At 33.9% G+C, this 17228-nt stretch overlaps 1 protein-coding gene across 1 annotated transcript in view; it reads right to left on the bottom strand.

Annotated features, from left to right (window-relative positions):
• Positions 1-17228, bottom strand: part of LOC134527348 (acyl-coenzyme A thioesterase 13-like) — an 88517-nt gene that overhangs the window by 55712 nt on the left and 15577 nt on the right. The window contains exon 2 of the mRNA XM_063359950.1: positions 14992-15176. Within this exon, the coding sequence (XP_063216020.1) occupies positions 14992-15176 (185 nt within the window). The remainder of the gene's footprint in view (positions 1-14991; positions 15177-17228) is intronic.

The raw sequence follows: 17228 nt of genomic DNA, 5'->3' as shown, positions 1-17228 counted from the left end.
CATTTTTCCAACGTTGCCTGAAACTGGTATCAATACACACACCAACAACAGAAGAGATATCTTGTATGTGAGCTTGGAAAGTAAGAGAAATTAGAAAGGGAAAAAAGATTAACTGTTACTAAAATACTGTTTACTCGCAATGATAATTAATTTTGTTCCCCTTGTTTTAATACATCTATAATGAAGAGTTGGAATGAACATGACATACGACGCGTGAAAACATGATAGCGATAAATAAATAATATGTTTGTTCGTATTTATAGATTCATAAAGAAACGCACATCTACGCATTAAAATCAAAAATGTTTTTTCAAACACTTTTGTATTTATTTACTTACCCAGGTACCGAAATGGATGACTCTGAGTAAAGCTCAACAAATATAAAAAAAACTACCTCGAAAACCCCAACTTGTAAAAGTGTTAATTCACAACTCAAATTCTATTTTCCCGACAGAATGGTCAATTCTTAAAACCAGCATTTATTTATAGTCACAGAAAATGGCATCGAATGAAAGAAAAACTGAAAGTAGAACTGTAATAGGGTATTTTTCATAGTACAGGTAACTAGAGATGATATTTTATTATATTTTTGATATATTTCTACAGAAATGACTTAACAGTTGTCTGTAAAAGTGCATTAAAATTTAATTGCGATACCTACCTTTTGCGATTATCGTTTTAAAACTGCATGTTAAAGACTTAAGTAGATAATATCATGTACATATGTAAGAACGCAATAACTTGCATTTGCATATGGGCGCAAGTTTGGTTTCGATGACACAAATTCACTTTGTGATAACTAATTTTCATAAAAAAATCTACCCTATTTAGTTTTTATTATCGTTACTTACATGATATTGACTACGAGAACTTGTGCAAAACCAATTCCCATATCTTCGCATAAAGTTATATCTAATAATTTATTGATATTACAAAAAAATAATTATACAAAATATTTATACGTAAAAAGACGTGCATAATTTAAATTAGCAGGCTATACATTATCAAGAAAATTCCCTTAAATAATACTTTCGTTGCACGGTTATCTTATTATAGTGTTGATGACAGCAGGAATTGCATCATAATTATTAGAGTGGAATCCTAACCAAATAGATGCCAACTCGGCCCTTATTTTTAGTACATTTAAAAATAACAAATAATATTTAATAGTGTATGTTTTTAAAATATTAATTGAATATTAAGTACGAAAATTATATCACTAAAAATATTTATGTAGGTATGTTTATAAAGCAAGGCAAGGTTAAAATTTAACAATTCTAAATAAGTAAAACTACTTTAACCAACTATCTCTGTTATCCGTCACTACTTGTATGCGATTTTTTATGAAACGTTATTCATGCTGTTTCCGTAAAAAAAAAAACAACATTGCTTGAATAAAGCTCGAGCTGCAAATAAACAGAAGAAAATGACTTCTTTTTATTAGGATGTAAACAATTTAACTTAAAGAAATTCTCCAAAGTTCGTACATATGTACACATTGTACAACATTGCACATTAAACTATGTTATACTAAATTGGTAAATAAAACTACTATATATGTTATCTAATTAAAAATGGCTTACTTTTTTCCCCAAATAATTTAAAATCTCGTACTACTTATTTACTTATATTTAAATGTAACTGTTCACGTTTTAAATTGAATTTCTATTGTCCGTCTATTAAATTATCCGTCATAGGACCGGTCCCGAGGGTGACTATTAAATAATTAGGTTTTACTTAAAAAATATGTTTAGTCTGTAAATGTTAGAATAAAAATTAAATCTGTGTAAGTTGGAAACAAATAAATATTGAATTAAGATAGATTTCAACTTACAAAACGTGATTGGTTTAAGTTACTAAGCCATGACCTAACACACTCTTTCACTCCGCCACGAATATCTAAATTGGTGTAAATATATATACTTTCAAAAAAATTATGTATGTTTTAGGTAAACTTTTTTCTAATCACACGATGTTTGTCTGCTAAAGTGTTAAGGTTACTGTGGATAAATTTTTACGGTTTTTCCATTATCTTTGATGTCGTCATCCCCTAACACAACAGCAGACTTGAAACCCAGATTTTTCCATTCTCTTTAAATTTTCAAATCCGGAGTTTGTAATTGTGCCTATTACTTGCTTTGTCTTCCTTTTGATTGTAACACATTCTAGCATCACCTTTTGTTTCATCCAACGAGAGAACTGTAAAGCGCTCTCTTGTTGACACGATAGCAATTGAAAACACAAAATCTCTCAAGAGAGCAGCTGCTAACGGTAAAATAATTATTTTACTAAAGCTTCTATAAAAACTCAAAGATTTCCAAAACAACAGTAATTTAGCAGGAAGGCACGTGTTGTCTGACCGCATGTTGCTAAAAACCAGCCCAAGGAATATAAAAGTAGACAGAGATTTCACCCTTAGAATAAACATGATTTCTGTCCCCCCCCCCTCCTCCTTCTACTACTATCGGCTATAAATGATTCTGACGCTACTAACACAGCATAAAACCAAATGATTTAATTTTGACCCAAAATATATTAAATTCTAGGTTTTCTTCGGAATTCATCCAGTACAGGATTTGGTATTTTAATACACATATACGTTTAAATAAAAAAGTCTTACGTTGTATTTCCTTGTCTTGATATTCATGTCAAAAAAGTTAAGTCTTTGTTTAATGTTTTATTACAGATTAAATGTGTTTAGATTATAAAATACTTGATTCACACTCCATTAACATCTTTGGGTTCTAAAATTACTTTATTAATTTACATAAATTCCCATATATTGAAATACATTATTGACAGAAGTTGTTATAAATATCGTAAAAATGCAAATAGGAATTTAAAATTAGTGCCTTCAAACACTCGATTGTTACATTAATATACACATGGGCACAAAAATATTAATATACATGTCTGTATTGAAATACAAACTTTTGTCGAGGTAACGCTGCTCATTTATATTTGATGCAATTCCCATTATTTAACATCTATGCATCCTGTTTATTTTTTATTTAATTCATAAGCCAGACGTTTGCCAAATAAAACGATATTTTCTTGAGCTCGATTAAAAAAAATACAAGGACTTCACCCTGACTGTGTAACATTTGTTGATTTACTTTTTTTTTATTTAAAACCATTTGTTAAATGGTTTCCTTAAAGCTTGAATAGTAAACTTTATTTTCTTGGGTGTAATATATATATAATTTAACTCTGAATGTGAATGGCATTTTGATATTAGTACAGACGAATCGTTAGTGTTAAATAAGCACATCGTGAGACCTATCTTGTGACGACCCCCTGGGCTTCCCCGTGACGTCACGACTTCCAACCATGTTCCCGTTACTCCGCCGCGCCGGGGCAGTTATGGCCCTAACCCTTGGCGCGGCCCACACGGTGTTAGATGGAGACTTTCTGCGATTCTGACTTGTGCTCCAGGACACTTTTTTGTTCTACCTTTATTTAACGAATTATTTTAAAAAAAACTTAAAACCTTTCGCTTTAGATTTTCCAACCTTCATGCCGATATAAATTATTTTTTTGACAAAAATGGTTAAATACCTAAGCATCACCAACGCCTTCTTAAACACTTTAAACGTGAAGTTTCAAATCAGTTTCAGGTATATTATATTATTTCTTAGTTATCATTGAGAATAAAATTTTGAAATTAATAATCATTTTTAATGATACTACTCATATTAGATAAGCTTCTTTAGTTTACAGTAAATGCAAGGATAGTATTTATTTAAAATTTTCATTAACCTTTATTGCCATAGAAGTTCTAATTTCCAGTGCTAAGTATATATTAGGGCCTACTGCCACAGCTACATAACCAAGCTTGCATCTAATAAATAATTAAATACATGGCATTTAGACTGAAAAGCAGGCTCGCTCGATAATACAGTTCATAGCTATCTTTAGAAAAAAATATTTGCCAATTAAAAAGTTCAACATTTTTATAAAAATATATTTTATACAATACTTGATTTTTTAAATGTATAGACAATGGGTTTGAAACAATTCATTACAAATAATTTCAGCCCCTTTGAGAAATAGGTCACACAAAATTTATACCTACGCGTGAGATAAAAATGTAGCCGGCCTTAGTTTCATTTTTGACTGAAGTCAGTCGATAGTTAACTTAACAAAACTAGCTTTCCGTCTGCTTTAAAATAAATAAGTGTTGTTTTATTATTATGAGCTTATCTCATTCCTATTTTCTATGACCTGAAGATTGTACATGAAAAACATTTGTTTAGATAAAAGTCAACTTGTTACTGGTTGTAAAATTCACACGCTGTGAAAAATTCTGTTTGACGTTTTAACCAAGTCATGTTTAAAAATAATCTAATAATAAACATATCCAACAATTTTCCAGTAACAATAACATAATAAGTCTAAATAATAAATAAATTATCATCAGATAGTTTACTTAGATTTGAAACTAGGACTAAATCATCATATAAAAATAAAACTATTTTAGTGACAGCTGCAGAATAACACTACCATTGTAACATGGAAAAAATAATAATATGCTAAGCAATGGAGCCTTTTCATAGAATACATGTTTCATAATTTTGTTAAGTATATTCTTAAACTTCAAATATTACAAAAGGTCTATTGCATGACTAATAATTTAGCTTTTTCCAACCGTCTGTACATACAAAACATAACACACTACATAACACTACATACATAACACACATACGCACACTTCGTCCACAGTAACATGAATAGTATTGGAATTCTTTCAATTTATTGTAACAGATTTTGGAAGTAATTTATAACACCAAGAATATTTTGTTCATTTTATTTCAACCAATTTAAACTGCACAGTATGAATAGTTTACAATTTTCATTTGTTTATTTATTTTGTATTGTTACGTAAAATAAAAACTCATAAATAATATTTATTTTATTTACAAATTTAACTAAATACCTACATATAACGCGTGTGCTACGTAGTTTTGGTGACAGTTACTTACGAAGTTCATAAAAATCAGAGTCGCTAAAAAAATTTTAAATAATGAAAAATTCTTAAAATGTAACTTATATTATATTTTTAGATGACTTGCAAACTTTCATATATATATATTAACACAAAGATAAGAGCGTTTTCATGTGACACTGTCACATAACGTCGTGAAATTTATGTGAAAAACTTGAAAAAGAAAGTTTGATTTTTGTGCTTCAAAGATTACACACAATCCCTTACAAATTAATAGCTATAATCCATAATTCATCCCAACCTATTTAAACAGAGGCATAATACAAAATCCCACTCTATTGACGAGGAATCCAACCCATGCCCAGGACGGATCTAGGGCTTTCCTTCAACGGGGTAAAATATGTGTTTGCGATTCCCACTCACAATGTATTACAGACTAACAGCAAAATTATTCATTTGCGTCCGTGTACATTATAGACCTAGTATAAAATTAAAGTTAACATTCGTCCAACCCGTGTACTTGCATTTCATTTCACAGGTTTTAGTATTAAAAAAAAATTTGGTTTGATGAAGCACGGACTGGATAAAAATTATTAATTTTCCTAACTAAGAAATGTGGTGAATGTAGCCGACGCTCGGTGGGTTTACTTGGGGCTCTCTCGTGTTTGATCAACCCTTGAGGAAAATATATTTTAAAAAGATAATAAAACTTTTGTCGCTATTTATTACATACAGCAAGCACTACGCGGCTTTCACGAGGGACTTCCAGAAAAACAATCTGTCGCTCTCATGCCCACCCTTCTTTTCCTCCCGCGGATCAAAACAACTGCATTCCATGGTGAACACACCACAGATTGCACAAGTCACTGGTGATGTTCTGGCTTGCGATGCTCGAGCCGATCCCCCAAGAGAGACTTCACTCCTCACAGCACCGAGTCGGCACACAAGTCACACAAGTGATTCAAAGCCCACTATCGCCAGGCTCAGGCTTACACGCTATATTAATTCTTCCCCATCCCCCCCCTTGCTTATTTTTCATTTTCTCTCAATAAGTATTGGTTAATAGGTAGTACCATTGAATGGTAGTACTACTAATTGAATATAATATTTATTTTGCGTGTGTTGTTCTGTCACATATATGTGTAACTGATATTTATAAAGTGTAATATAACGGGCGTAAAATGTTGCGTAAGTGTTAATTATTAGCAGTTTCGCAACTGTCTACATTCATTTTGTTGTAGGAGTACTACAAATTCAAGAGAGTTCTAAAGATAAAATCTACAGAAATAGCATTTATAGTAGAGAAATGTCGTAAAAATGAAGTCATCAACATACGCAGGCCGGGCTCGGCTTGGCTTCAAGATCACAGGTAGTGGAGTTAAGACGGGTCCTGTTATTTTTCTGAAATATAAGTTTATTGTGTTGGTTGGGGGAGGGGAGTGGAGAGGTTTGTAAGCTGTCACCAGCTACCTACCCAGTAGCAAGATAGGCACACATAGTCTAGCCGTGGTTTTACTTCGCTCCTGACTGTGCGACCGGCCGAACCAACAGCAATTAGATACGGCACGCGGCAGAAGCGCCACGAACTCTTCGGCTGTGCACTTGATTTGCGCTGTAGGACGCAGCAAGCCTTGATCTTTACATTTAATGACCAATCCCCAGGTGCTTAGTCGGAGAAATTAGATTAGTTTTTCTGCGAGTCCGCCGGGATTCTACTTTAAATTAAAAATGACAAAAATCTCTACAGAAATTTGTAACATAAATTAACCTGGCATCTGTAATAAGAGACCAGCATTTAGTTATGAAGATACCTTTATGAATACGTCCTGTTGACAGCGACGAGTTTTGTTATGACTGCAGAATTTTTGAAATTAAACTTTATGCAGACAATAAACGCATTTATCCTTAATACTTGTTCTATTATTTGCAATAAACGATTTGTTCATCTCCAACTTAAAGTCGTATATCATATTTGGAAAGCACTAATAACCATCAGTTGTACATTTATGGGTTATTTTTTCGTGATAAACCTTCAGCCGAAGTTTTTTTGAATTCTTACTCATACTGGATAGCATAAGTTCTTCTTCATTCCACTAACGGCACATATATCCATGATCTTAAATCCTTTCTCTATTAATAGACGTACTTATGTCAACGAAGCAAAATTTCCTTGAATACACCAGCAATAGTCTCCAACAATAAAACACTTACATAGGTTGGTTACTAAATGAGATTTTCTCCATGGTATCTCAGCTTCCTACATATAAAGAAGAATATAATAACAGTCATACATTACAAATAAAAAATAAAAATAATTAATATGGCTTAGGAAAATATTACCTATTATAGATAATATCAACACATGTAATAAATATTTTCTTTCGTTTCACAATCATGATCCTTGATTTATCTTCTCTTTGAAAATTTTATTTTTTACTTCCAAAATTTTCCTTGGTCCTGTATATTATTTTACTTACCTTTGTAAATGATAAAATCTATAGGGAACAGTCGGTTAAATTACTCGTTTCCTTCGTTTATGCGAAGTGGAAATTAACAGAAATACCGGCCTTCCTAATTAAAATCACTGTGGTTAAGTAACGAATGGTACATTGTGCGTACCTCTTGTATTTCGAATCTGATTTTTTAACAGTTTAACTATAAAACAAATGCGAGTAATTAAAAGCACGTTTTTAAATATTACTATAAAAGTTTTATTAAACATACCTAAAGTTAGTATTACTAAATTAAAGTAAATAATTTTATGATAAGCGGGGGTGAATATGTCAACGCAACTTAACAGATCAATACAGTTGCTAAGTTATTTAAATGCACTGTATTTATTTCAGTAATATACTTATTTTCTAGTACACGTTTTAGTTCAATTTTTTATAGCGCGAGTGTAATAAATACTATTCATTATAAAATTATTTGTTAGGGGCTAGTTTTAGAAAACCAAAAGGTTATGCAAGTTTTGTTTCCAACAGTTAACCGCATTAACACGTCCGTGTACCACAACATTATCTAGTGAGAAGTTAAAAACATAAATTTCAACAACAAATAGGTTTAGTGGTTTAAATTTTTTAATGGCTTTTAAGTAGATAAGTTTCTTACATTATTTACGATTGGTATATTTCGTGTGCCTTTGCTGGCTATAAACAAGAGCGATTATAATAACAAATAAGTAATTTATAGACAACATTCCATTATCATGTTATGAATTAAAATTTGTTTCTAAACAATTATTATTAATAAAATAACTTAAAGAGAGGTAAATAATAATTTTAAAATACATTCCTAAGAATTACAGCAGAAAATTTAAATGTGTAAGTGAAACACATTTCTCAAACATGCATGTTATTCGGAAAGTCTTAGTTATGCACCAAGCGCGCAACGCGTGAGAAGAAGACGTGAGAGGATGACCTTGCGAAAGGGTTGGTAACCTTCCAGGAAGGAGTTAGCAACGCAGCCTGCCTACGCCTCCTCTCCTCCTGCTGAGACTGCGCCCAGACGCGTGCTGGAGCCTCGGGCCCTCTATGTCTCCATTAGAAATGTGCTTGCTGTGTTTATTCTGTGTTTTGACTGTTAAGTTGATTAAATGACTAGTCTGGAACCTATACTATTTGGAAATTCTTCATTTTTAAATATAAAATAAATATTTACGCCATTCCTCTACAAAGCTCTTGAAACTCTCAGTTTTTTTAATCACAATGGTGATAACGGTGCGAAGATTTATTTTGCATATGGATACCTGTCCGGCAGCCGGTCTGGATTCGAATGATTCAACCATGCGACTTCGAAATCTTCTTAAGAGGATAGGAAAAGTAGCAACGTGCATGACTCACGAAAATATAAATACAAAAATAGAATTTGAGCGACCTCAAAGAATACAACGGGGTTTGTTATGTCGTCTAAATATTTTCATTATGGTGACCTGAAGTACAGAGAAAGTAAAAAAAGACAATATTTAGTTTTAAAATTTTTAACTTTCTTCATAAAAAATGGGCTTTAAAATAAAATTATATGGAAAAAAATTGATTGTAAAGTTATAAAAATCAGTCAAGTTAAACCTCTACAATAACCAAATAAAAGAAAGAAATTCATAACTATTTTCGTTTTCAATTTTTAAATTAATGTGAAAATAATTTAAAATTATTATTTTGTTAAAATATTTAGTAATTATATTGCTTTTTCTTTTATGATTTCAATAATTTTACAGTTATGTTTATTTCATAGATTGTATTTTTTTCTAGGGTTTCACAAGCCATTATTTTATTTTAAAAAAATTCGACTAAAAATAACAATACACTCTATTATTTCAGGAAATCCAGGTCTCCATAATGAAAAGATCTAGTCGCCCAGATTATATATATATATAGATAGGTAGATAGATAAGATAGATAGATAGATAGATAGATAGTTTCTCAAAGATGTTTTTGGTCAGTTCGCCATACCTTCCTTACAACTTCAAAATTAATGATTTAATAACGTATATAGACAATTTACAAAAATTAATGTTTTGAATTAAATTATTATAAAAACATGTTTATAAAAGCCTTATTTTGGTCACAAGTCTACGCCATTTTTGAGATTGCCATAGCTATATAAATAATCTTACATGCATGACAGCTGTTGAAGCGAATTAACCGAAGTAAGTTCCACATACTTTTATAACTTAATTTGTAACATAACTTATTTAATTTTTTCATTACTTATTTATATAGAGTTTGCAATGTTACTTTATATTTATCTAAACCCCAATAACACTGATATTCTGTCTGCTGTTAGGCTATATATTATTTCTCATAGGTGTTTCTTTGCCGTTACGCTAAATCTCCCATTGTACTTCATCAAAATGAATGATTTGCATTTACACAGCAACTTTGCTCATAGACTCCGCATTATACTCACAATTTATTATACAACTTTGTATTTCCAAATGATGAGGAATGTATTTACAAATGATGAGGAAAGTAGGCATAACAATGACCATTAATAAAGCACAAGGTCAGACGCTTTAAAGGGCAGGTTTATATTTCCCAGAACCTCTTTACCACATGGTTTTTTCACGAGTTCGTATATTCAATGGTAGGCCTATTTATGTTTGTATCAGGCACATACAGCCAAAAAGTAAACGATTATCACATTATAACTTCTAACATTGTTATTGAAGAAGATTTTAACTGTAAGAAGTGTAAAAATAAATATTCGATACGGCCAAAATCTGTTGGTACTATATTTTCAATACTTTGCATTAATAAATACTTGCATTTACATACTACCCCATTATTATATTACCATTCGATGTCTGATCAAGATAAAATGTTTTATTCGCACGGGTAAGTTATTTGTTTTTATATTCTCGTCATTCATCCTTACAGCTCCCGCACACTAGGCGACTAATCACACAAATGACATGGTCTGCATCCACCTTCAAGTCGTAGCGACACGCCTGAGCCTGGCCGCCGCAGACAAGTGTGTGCTCTCTCAGTAGTTGCCACGCACTCTCAGGTCGCGGCGAACTGGCCACGGCAACTTGGCCGTCTAGTGCGGGAGCTGTTAAACATTATATTTTAGGATTGGCATCCATGTTTTCTGGACCCAGCCACAGGCTGAAAGCAGTGATGATGTTAGCCATGCGGTGTCATTATTGACAGTTGAAATAACCATAAAGCCATTAATTATTATCTCCTTTAAAGAGTTACTTTATGTGATTAAATACTACATATCTCAAAATAAATAACCTACTTTAATACACGTGCTGTTCTGTTAAAACCAAAGTTAATACAATTGTTGATATCAATCACTTCACCACTTGATGCCGGGAACATAAAATGGGAACGTTTTAAAAACTGATCTCATCTAACTTACGTCAAGTACGTCACAAACCATCTCCCGAATGGTCTTTTGCTATAAAATACGTAAAGACGCCGGCAAAAATGTGTTTAGTTCAAGTCCTACAAACGTTCATGGAAGTTACTTAGTTATATATTTGAGTTCATATTATTATGATACGCAAACACAAGTATCTATAGGTGTAATTTTGCAGAACTACACAGCGTTGTCTATGTCAAAGTTATTCTGTTTATTTTACCAAGGCGTGAAAGTGAGAATTTCTCAAGAATATCTGAATAACTGTTTATTTATCCTTACATATACATTTATTATCTCAAAGGCGGCCATATTGTGTTTTCGCTACGTATGGCCACTTGTGACACAACGCTAAGGCGGAAGAATACTTTGTGATCCTTACGGTGTTCCCGAGCCGTGATAAAACAGACTGCGTTTGAACATCACTGTGAGAAACGATAGCAACAATATTCACTGAAATACCATTTGCAAGTTTCATAAAAATTATAATTTGTCATCATTATAAAACTATTGCAAGTAGTGTTGTACGTTTTCTCGTAAAAATACATATTTATAATCAAATTCCCATGAACGTAATGAAACACACAGTAAAATATTTTCGGGGCGGTAAATTAATCTTAAGAAATATGTTGTTCAATAATAAACTTTTTTCCCAAAAAATATATTTGTTTAATGAAACAACGTAGGTTACGTAAATTATTTTTATTTATTTTCTAGGGATGAGCAGTATGATGGAGGAGGGGGGGAGGAAGCAAATTGCCAGAAGTATTAAAAAACATTGGTTAAGTCAAAGCGTTCAGAAGCATAAAAATAGACTTTATTTGATGCCCCTGACTTTTTACTTACTGACATCGGCGATAAAGTAAACGTGTATAGACGGTTGCAGTGAATGTCCGAAAATATTCGTGTATGGACTGCACTACACGAATCTGAAATAACAACTAAGAAGGCAAAATTCGTTTGTAAAACAGCGTTTTATACATTCCAGGAAAACGCAAATTTCAGCTCTTGTATTCAAATGGTTGCAACTTTTATGTTTAACCGCATCCAGTAGGCTAAATTGAACAAGCTTAAAACGTCCACACACCATTTGGGTGTATATATACGTACACACACATACATATATATATATACATATGTATAACATATAAAATCACTGTTAGTACAACGTACAAGTCCTCGTTTACCACCAGAAAATGCAAGGCCCTCTGATAGCAGTGTAAATACCAACGTGTGTGTGAAGCTATAGGTCCGCACTTCATATGGGTATATTTATATCATATTAACACACTGTGCCTACAAGTCCTCGTTTAACACCAGAATATGCAAGGTCCTCCGATTGCAGTGTAAATACCAACGTGTGTTTGAAGCCATAGGTCCGCACTTCATATGGGTATATTTATATCATATTAACACACTGTGCCTACAAGTCCTCGTTTAACACCAGAATATGCAAGGTCTTCTGATTGCAGTTTAAATACCAACGTGTGTTTGAAGCCATAGGTCCTCTTTTCATATGGGTACATTTATATCATCTAACACACTATACTTACAAGTTCTTCGTTTAACACCAGAAAATGCAAGGTCTTCTGATTACAGTGTAAATGCCTTTGTGTGTTTGAAGTTATAGGTCCGCATTTCACATGGGTACATATATATATTTATATATATACATATATGAATATACATATATATACATATATATATACATATATATAAATATTTGGTTTGGCACCGACTTTAAACCGATTAGTAGGTAGCACCTACCAATTATAATATTTTATTAAAATTATAGGTAATAATTATGTTTGGACAAAAACTGTCACATTGAAATTTATTGTATTGTTTATACAATTTTATTGTTTATACAATTACAATGTGAAAATTCGTATCCAAACATATTACCTATAATTTTAATAAAATATTATAATTGTAATTATTTATTTTTCGATTTCTAGTACCTATAGTATTTTGTTGTGTTTTTTTAGGTCCGTTCGGTTTTTTTTAAAATATTATTTTTATGTTTTAATGTTCATGTTCGAAGGCTTAGGTTGATTATGACTTCCAAATAAAATTAAAAATACATAGGGCCTATTTCTAGTAATACATATTCCTACTAAGAAGTTTATGATTTGAATGTAAGATAAAGGCTGTAAAGTAACGCGTAATAAAGAATTAATTGTTCATGTAGCACAGCTTACATGTATACGCCTGAAATGGCACCCAGTTAAGGTCCTCGGATCATGCGTCTGTGGCTTCGTAATGTGTGAAATGAGAGACGTCCACCACGTCCTCACAACCAGCGTTAGACACTACGGAGATGTGTATTAGATGTGTGTAAACTCGAGCGAAATGTCCTCGTTTGGAGCGTTGAGAAACATGGGATACACACCGTGTGTAAAGGAGTGTAAGTGACAACGATACTAGCGCGACGTGGTGGTAACACACACACACTACATACTTGATTCTCTACGGTCTATCCGAGGACCTCAAAAAAAAATTTAAAAATCATGTTTTCACACACTAGGTTGACAGAACAGCGTGAATCCGAGGTCTTTTAATCCGAGGACCTGGGGGAGGTCCTCGGATTGCCAAAGGTCCTCGGATCCACGCTGAAATATCATGCGCAAGTCCTCGGATGATATCCTAAGTCCACACACACACACACACACACACACACACACACACACACACACACACACACACACACACACACACACACACACACACACACACACACACACACACACACACACACACACACACACACACACACACACACACACACACACACACACACACACACACACACACACACACACACACACACACACACACACACACACACACACACACACACACACACACACACACACACACACACACACACACACACACACACACACACACACACACACACACACACACACACACACACACACACACACACACACACACACACACACACACACACACACACACACACACACACACACACACACACACACACACACACACACACACACACACACACACACACACACACACACACACACACACACACACACACACACACACACACACACACACACACACACACACACACACACACACACACACACACACACACACACACACACACACACACACACACACACACACACACACACACACACACACACACACACACACACACACACACACACACACACACACACACACACACACACACACACACACACACACACACACACACACACACACACACACACACACACACACACACACACACACACACACACACACACACACACACACACACACACACACATATATATATAAAAAAGAGAACTGGAACTAGTTCCTTTTGATGCTAGAAATACTTAAAACTATTTATATTATGCCTGGATAAAATTACTCTGATTAAAGAAAAAATAAATAAATAAAACATATGTACCTAGATGGTTGCTATTTGAATCAAACTTGGAAAACAAAATCCTTTATTTAACCAAAAAGGGTTGCAGGAACTAAATAAGATCATTGACTAGTTAAATCGAGTACAAGTTACATTTTCTTAGGCCTACTGTTGTATAATATTATTTTGATTTAATCACAATTTCTCACATAGCCAAAACTATTTGATTGTCACTTAATGGCTTAAAAAATGGAAATTTTGTGCATTAAATAATTTCATAGTTTTAAAGAAAAGTGTTTAACTAACAATATTTCAGAGTAAAATCTATAAATTTTTTGTTTTCCCTGACCACTTGAAAATTCCCTAACTCTTCTGTAATTGTTCTGAATCAAGTATCCAATTTTATCTGTTGATCCTGACTGCATAATCCTGTGGTACATGATGATTGCTGTTACAATTTAGTACGTCGAAAGATCCTAGCCAACCAGAAACTCGAATACACAATACAAAAAGGTCTTGTGGAAATTTTTTCTTTCGGGCTCAACTTACGATCATAAATCATGTTGTTTCCAGAATATTTTTATAAACTAAATAAAAAAAAAAGTATCTTGATACCACAGAATAAATGTAAATTGGATCATATCATGTTCTAGAGATAAACTTGGATACATGATACAGAAATTTGATCTATTCTTTCATGTTTACTAAACCTGTGACACTGGTTCAAGCAGCGTGATGCTACGGTGTCAGCAAAGGTACGCACGTGATATGCATGTCGACGGACACCCCAGGAACCCCCGAGCCAGTCGTCATCAATGCCAGCGTGGAGACGTTGTCAACAAGGGTTGCCGTCAAGCCCCCGTGCAGAGTCCCGCCTGAGTTCTGGTGCTCGTGCAGAACAATCATCTCCGCGCTGCACCAGCCCTGCCCCGCGGACGTGATGTTCACCTGCACACACACTCGCCTATCTTATTCCAAGCACTGACCTGCCACATCACATCTCTACTTACTACTCCTATGGCTGCAATGAAGTAGGGTTTAACCTCTCGTAACACTGATTTTGAATTGGGAGGCTTATACAGTGAGAGCTCCTAGATTTTAATGGCCACTAAACCAGGTTAATTCTTACTCAATTCTCATGAGACTGAGTCAGGTGAGGGTGCTGGCATTGAACCCATAACCCTAGCCACGAGTGTGATATTTTCGCATTACTGCCACCCTTCATCAACATCAAAGATAGATGGATGAAGAGTAAAACACTGAGATGAAACAGGCTCTATATGGGGATAGGAATACCCCAGAAAAAAAATTGACTCATAGCAACATCCACTGCATTCCCCATTCATGAAGAATCTGGGATTGACCCTGCTGGGAATGAAACCTGTATTGCAATGATGGGAGGGAAGTGATCGGACCAGCCTGCCACTGTGGTCCTGGCCTATAGGCTTCTCACCAACATAATCCAGGTTCAAAACTCTGCAGACTGGAAGCTGATTTGTTTATATGTCACAATGGGCTCAGAGTGCTTCTGCTCACCTACTCCCGTCTCATCGTCTCACCTCACCCCTGTTCCAGTCATTGCATCTTGCAATTCATTAAGTAAACTTGCATGGGAAAATTGATTCTCTTCAGCAACCAGTGACTGTTAGCTAACAAGTTCCAACAGATGTATTTTAATAAAACAATTTTACAAAAACTGACCAAAGTACTATGCACGGCAGATATCTTGGCGTCTGAGCTCCCTAGTCCTGTTTGAAGGGGAGGGGAGGCCAAAGAGAAAGCGATACCCTATTGTCAAGGTCAGCGGCCAGGTTTGTACTAGCAGAACAGAAAACATTCGGCACGTGACTTCCTACACTACGTAAGTCTGTATCCACGTCCGTGGGGGCCCCAGGGCGGTAAGGCCTTTTGGCTAAGAGCGCTGGGTTACCAAACCAAAAGTGAGAAATCCTATGAATTGTACTTGTATTACATAAGTGTAACATTGTGTAAATTGCAGTGGTTGTGCTCGAATATTTGTACTCATCTGTCAGGAAAAGTAACAAAATATTATCTAAACCGGCAACATTTTACTTTGTTCCATTAAATATACTTACGGTGTCTGCTAATTATTTTGCTAACCAAAATTAATTGAAATGTTAACTCAGTAACTAGCGAAAACCAGACACAATTTATTTTGGAAAACTAGGTCACTTAGTATGTAAAATAAATTTAAAACTATGCTTCTCAATTCATTGTGTTCTCAAAGTTAATTAAAACAAAAGTCTTACAAGAAAAAGCAAACGACCAAAACATTACGCAATTGTAGCTCTCCACGCGAAAGCTATCTCACAGTTGATGACGCAGGAGCCAGTCTAGCCCTAATCGTTCTCCGGTTTCCGTACCTAAAACGTTCCATTTAGCGCTGGATGTACATTTAAGTAAACATGGAGCTTGTTATGTTATATTTGCTGCTTTAACTTCATGTCAGTCGTTTAGGAAACACCTGACTACCAACGTTAATGGCATTTAAAAAATGCTTGTGTGTGTGTGGCTTTATATTTTAATGCACCAATAATCGATTATTTATTATAAATGTAAATACAATTTGCATTGTACTTCACTTTAGAATGCATATTATAACCTTCAAAACCTCATATATATTATATGATTTGTTTAATATAAGTGTGAAGTTCTCTTTCCATGATAATTGATTGTATTAGGTGACGAAAAACAAAATTAAGTTAAAATTAATTACTATTATTACTATTCTTATTACTTTCTCTAGGTACTCCCGTTTTCCCCGTTCTGTCATTTCGTCAACAGTTCATACTCATCATTTCTCCACAATAGGCTATCAAGACCTTACTTGTTAATAGCCGCCCAAATCACACACACACTAACTGCCCAAATATTTTACTCCACTATACACTACGTAACAGTAACGTAGAAAAGATATATTTCCATTGTTTATTAAATACTTAAAATATCTGTTTTTTTCTGGCGTAGTCTGTGGGTCAT

This window comes from Bacillus rossius, chromosome 1 (genome assembly GCF_032445375.1).
Source record: "Bacillus rossius redtenbacheri isolate Brsri chromosome 1, Brsri_v3, whole genome shotgun sequence".
Lineage (NCBI taxonomy): Eukaryota > Metazoa > Arthropoda > Insecta > Phasmatodea > Bacillidae > Bacillus > Bacillus rossius.
Note: the sequence above shows the minus strand (reverse complement) of the source record. Positions and strands in the feature narration are given on the sequence as shown.